Raw genomic sequence first — 3,715 nt, 5'->3', positions numbered from 1 at the left:
CTTATTTACTATACATAGAAAAATGTCTAAAATAAAGACAACAATGTTATAGGTAAAAATAAATTAACTTATTTACTATACATAGAAAAATGTATAAAATAAAGACAACAATGTTATAGGTAAAAATAATTAAAGATTGAACTCAAAAATTATAAAGTGAATAACAATATAAACCGGGTGATTACATTATTTTAACCTATGTAAAACAAATAATTTATTTTTGGATAAATACCAATCTAAACTCTGTACAATGTGGGAAGGAATTACAATGTGGGAAGGAATTAATTGCTGAGTAATTAAGAACTTAAATTCATAATTATTTTTGGGTAAATTTACCGCAGGCATATGAAAAAAAGAAAAGGATAACAAAGGCAACTGTGGAGACAATCCGTATTGAAATTGGATTCTCGTGGCTACTAAAAGAGCCGATATAATTCGTGAGTAATGGAGGGAAAGGTCGTATGACCAAACATTAGGGATGCTTAGCCAATGCAATAGTGGTCGATTTAAAATGGTCATTCCAGTTACAGATTTAAAATGATTATGGTCATTTTTCAAATTATTTTTTTAAGATTATGGTCATTTTACAGGGTTAAGATGATTTTAGAATTTGTTTTTTGTTTTCTTTGGGGGTGAGATTATGGTCATTTTACATATTTATGATGATTTAAGAGGATATTTTCAAGGGATTTTTTAAAGTATAAAAATTAAAAAATAATTTTTAGATATATAATTTATTTAACAATATAAAATTAAAATAATTTCTTAATAATATAATTAATATATATGGTCCTGGAGTGTATTTTAAAATTGTTTCACTTTTGTTTAGAGTTAGTTTTTTTGGGATGGAAGGAAACAATTTTATGGCCCAAGGTCAAGAGTTATGTATTAGTGAATGCCTATTCACTTATGAACTATCACCAAAGAATTACAAGTGACATAGTTTTCTTTGAATAAATGTGATGCGTCAAACTACATTCATAAATAACAATTAGTAATAATGATAAGTTTTCCCGCTATTTAAAAAAATTATAATTAATATATAATCAAATTGAATATAAATATTTGTTTAATTAATTAAAAATATGTTTAATATGAGATCTAAATAAAAAGTAAGTACATATCAAATAAGGTTTGAAACAAAAAAAGGTTTAAGAAGTTTTAATAATGCTTGAAAAAAAGAAGGTAAGAACATGATACAAAATAAGATGGTTATGATTTGGACGTCCAAAGATGGGAACTATTGGACCTTTGTATAAAGTCATTAGCATTGCTCCCCCAACACATACAACCGTTCCAGCAATCTTCGTTTGACTACGTACCATCTTAATATCCACTTTCTCCATTCTACATGAAAAAAATGAAATAAAAAATTGTCATATACTTAGACATAATTATGCACTTTTATTTCGATATCTGCTGGGAATTACAAGCATACCCTCATCATATTTTGGCGAAGTCGAACATTAAACAAATATTAGTGAGAGACGAGTAATAATTTGATAGATTTCTATCAACCTATGTGACACTGTAATCTATGCTATGTTGAATGGAAATTTGGGTATCCAATAAACATGGTGTAAATTCAATTAAACATAAAGTTATTGTTAAATTTAGTTGATATAATTTATAAATAAAAATTATTAATAAATTTATGTTTAAGCAAAAAAACATTGGGTTAAAATTAAATCTATGCTATGTTGAATGGAAATTTGGGTATCCAATAAACATGGTGTAAATTCAATTAAACATAAAGTTATTGTTAAATTTAGTTGATATAATTTATAAATAAAAATTATTAATAAATTTATGTTTAAGTAAAAAAACATTGGGTTAAAATTATGTTAATTGGATATCTATTAAATATGAAAGTAAAGTTATTGAACACGGAGTAAACTGAATTTATACATAATTTTGATTAATACAATTTTGGAAAAAATGAATAATAAATTTGTTTTTATGGAGTAAAGTTATGAAACATAAAAGTTAGTGAATTTATCATTAAATTTAATTAATATAATTCAAATAAAAATCAATAATAAATCTATTTTAAAAATAAGAATATTGGTAGATTATAGATTTAAAAACCTATTGATCATAGATTCAAAACGTCCGATAATACACCTGGAATAAAATGACCTTTAACTTTACTCAATACAATCTTTATAAAAGTGACCAATAAATTTATGAAAAAGAAATTATGAAAAAACAATATAACAATATTAAAAAATAAGATATTTCTAAAATTTCTAAAACATTAAAAACAGCTAAACTAAAACAAATATAATATCAAGGAAAATATTATTCCAACAACCTCTATTCCACCAACCTCTAAGAAAATAAAAATTTGATCAAATGTGAGTTGAAACCGTGTTTAGTAAATCCCCTATGTCATTAAAATAAACTGCTTTTCTTCTTTTAAATTTGATTTAATTAATCAAATAACACACCAGCATGTAGAAGCACCTCGTTTCTCATGGTGCAACTACATTGAAATTTCAACGAGGAAGGTTGAGTTAACTGAACAAAGCTGCCCTGAAAAAAGTTATTGCAGGAAGCACTTCAACGAGGAAGGTTGAGTTACCTGAACAAAGCTGCCATGACAAAAGTCATTGCAGGAAGCACGTTGCTCATGGCGCAAGCAAATGTTGGAGAAGTGTATTTCAAACCAGCGTAGTAAAAATTCTGATCAATGACGGGCCTGAGTATATACAGCAACATTACAATTTAAGTATGAAATTGATAACGAAAGCCATGACAAAACAAACAGACAATGGAAAACTAAGTCGAAAAGGCTTATGACAATTACGCACCCCAGCAAACCTAGCGCGAAAATCTGGCAGAAAATAGAAAACGTGATCTTTGGCCGCACCTTCCTGGAAAAAAATGCAATGAAATCCATATCTGGTCACCTAAAATTGCATTGAAGAAAACAAGAAACGACGCTATGAAGATTACATATACGAATCAGGAGTAATGATGTACAAGCAGTTATACCTCTCTACAAAAAATGCAAAGGGAGCAATAACAGCCGTAGCAACTGCGTGTCTGTAAACGACCAACACGTAGTGACTCATACCATTGGTGAGAGAAACTTTGGTAATAATATTCATACCCGCATAGCCGAACTGCAGAGAAATCATGGCTATGTAGGGTTTGGACTTTTCAAACAGACGTGACAATCTACTTCTACGTGATTCAGCTGCAGAAGCCATAGCTAATGCTCTAGCCTTTCTTCACACTTACGAATCTTCAAGCCGGAGCACCAAACAAGCTTGAAGTAGCAATTAGGTATTGCCAGAACAAAAATATTGTTGTGAATCTCTGCTAGTGGGTTCAGTTATATATATAACTGATTCTGAGATTGATTGGCTGCCAGTGCACAATGAGATTCTACAAAGTTGGTACATGTAAGTGGATACCCCTCGCAAATAATTTAGGAGGAAAATCCAAAACAACAATCAAGCTGAAGTGACTGAATGTACAGTCACTGCCCCTTTCTACAACCCATAGCCCGATTTTATTGTGGACATTGGGGATGATGGGGATGAATTCAAACACTTTTTCTTTCACATCATTCTTCTCAAAGCTGCAGGGTGATTCCACCAAATAGTGCGCCAATAAATATGAGTTTGAGTGGAATTTGCTGTCTATCAATTTTATTATATTGCGTTTCCTCCTCCTCACACTTCTCTCCATACACGTCTCTATTTTT

The 3,715-nt window shown here is 29.6% G+C and overlaps 1 protein-coding gene across 1 annotated transcript; it reads right to left on the bottom strand.

Annotated features, from left to right (window-relative positions):
- Positions 1-1,151: 1,151 nt before the first annotated feature.
- LOC149147428 (WAT1-related protein At5g07050-like) lies at positions 1,152-3,328 on the bottom strand. Its single transcript, XM_089441829.1, has 4 exons — positions 2,998-3,328; positions 2,814-2,876; positions 2,585-2,701; positions 1,152-1,347 (listed from the first exon to the last, which is right to left on the bottom strand). The coding sequence occupies exons 1-4, from the start codon at positions 3,213-3,215 to the stop codon at positions 1,152-1,154; spliced, it is 594 nt and encodes a 197-aa protein (XP_089297955.1). The 5' UTR covers positions 3,216-3,328.
- Positions 3,329-3,715: the final 387 nt, after the last annotated feature.

Source organism: Pinus tabuliformis, chromosome 9 (genome assembly GCF_031772625.1).
Source record: "Pinus tabuliformis cultivar Carrire ecotype Pingquan chromosome 9, CPIR1, whole genome shotgun sequence".
NCBI lineage: Eukaryota > Viridiplantae > Streptophyta > Pinopsida > Pinales > Pinaceae > Pinus > Pinus tabuliformis.
This window is presented reverse-complemented; position numbering and strand designations above follow the sequence as displayed.

Bases quoted from the DNA above. Each gene is read 5' to 3' on its own strand.
- LOC149147428 (XM_089441829.1), bottom strand. From the start codon at position 3,215: ATGGCTTCTGCAGCTGAATCACGTAGAAGTAGATTGTCACGTCTGTTT. The intron at 2,877-2,997 runs GTATAACTGCTT...ATTTTTTTCCAG, and splicing joins TTTGCATTTTTTGTAGAGAG to GAAGGTGCGGCCAAAGATCA. The intron at 2,702-2,813 runs GTGCGTAATTGT...GTATATACTCAG, and splicing joins TTCGCGCTAGGTTTGCTGGG to GCCCGTCATTGATCAGAATT.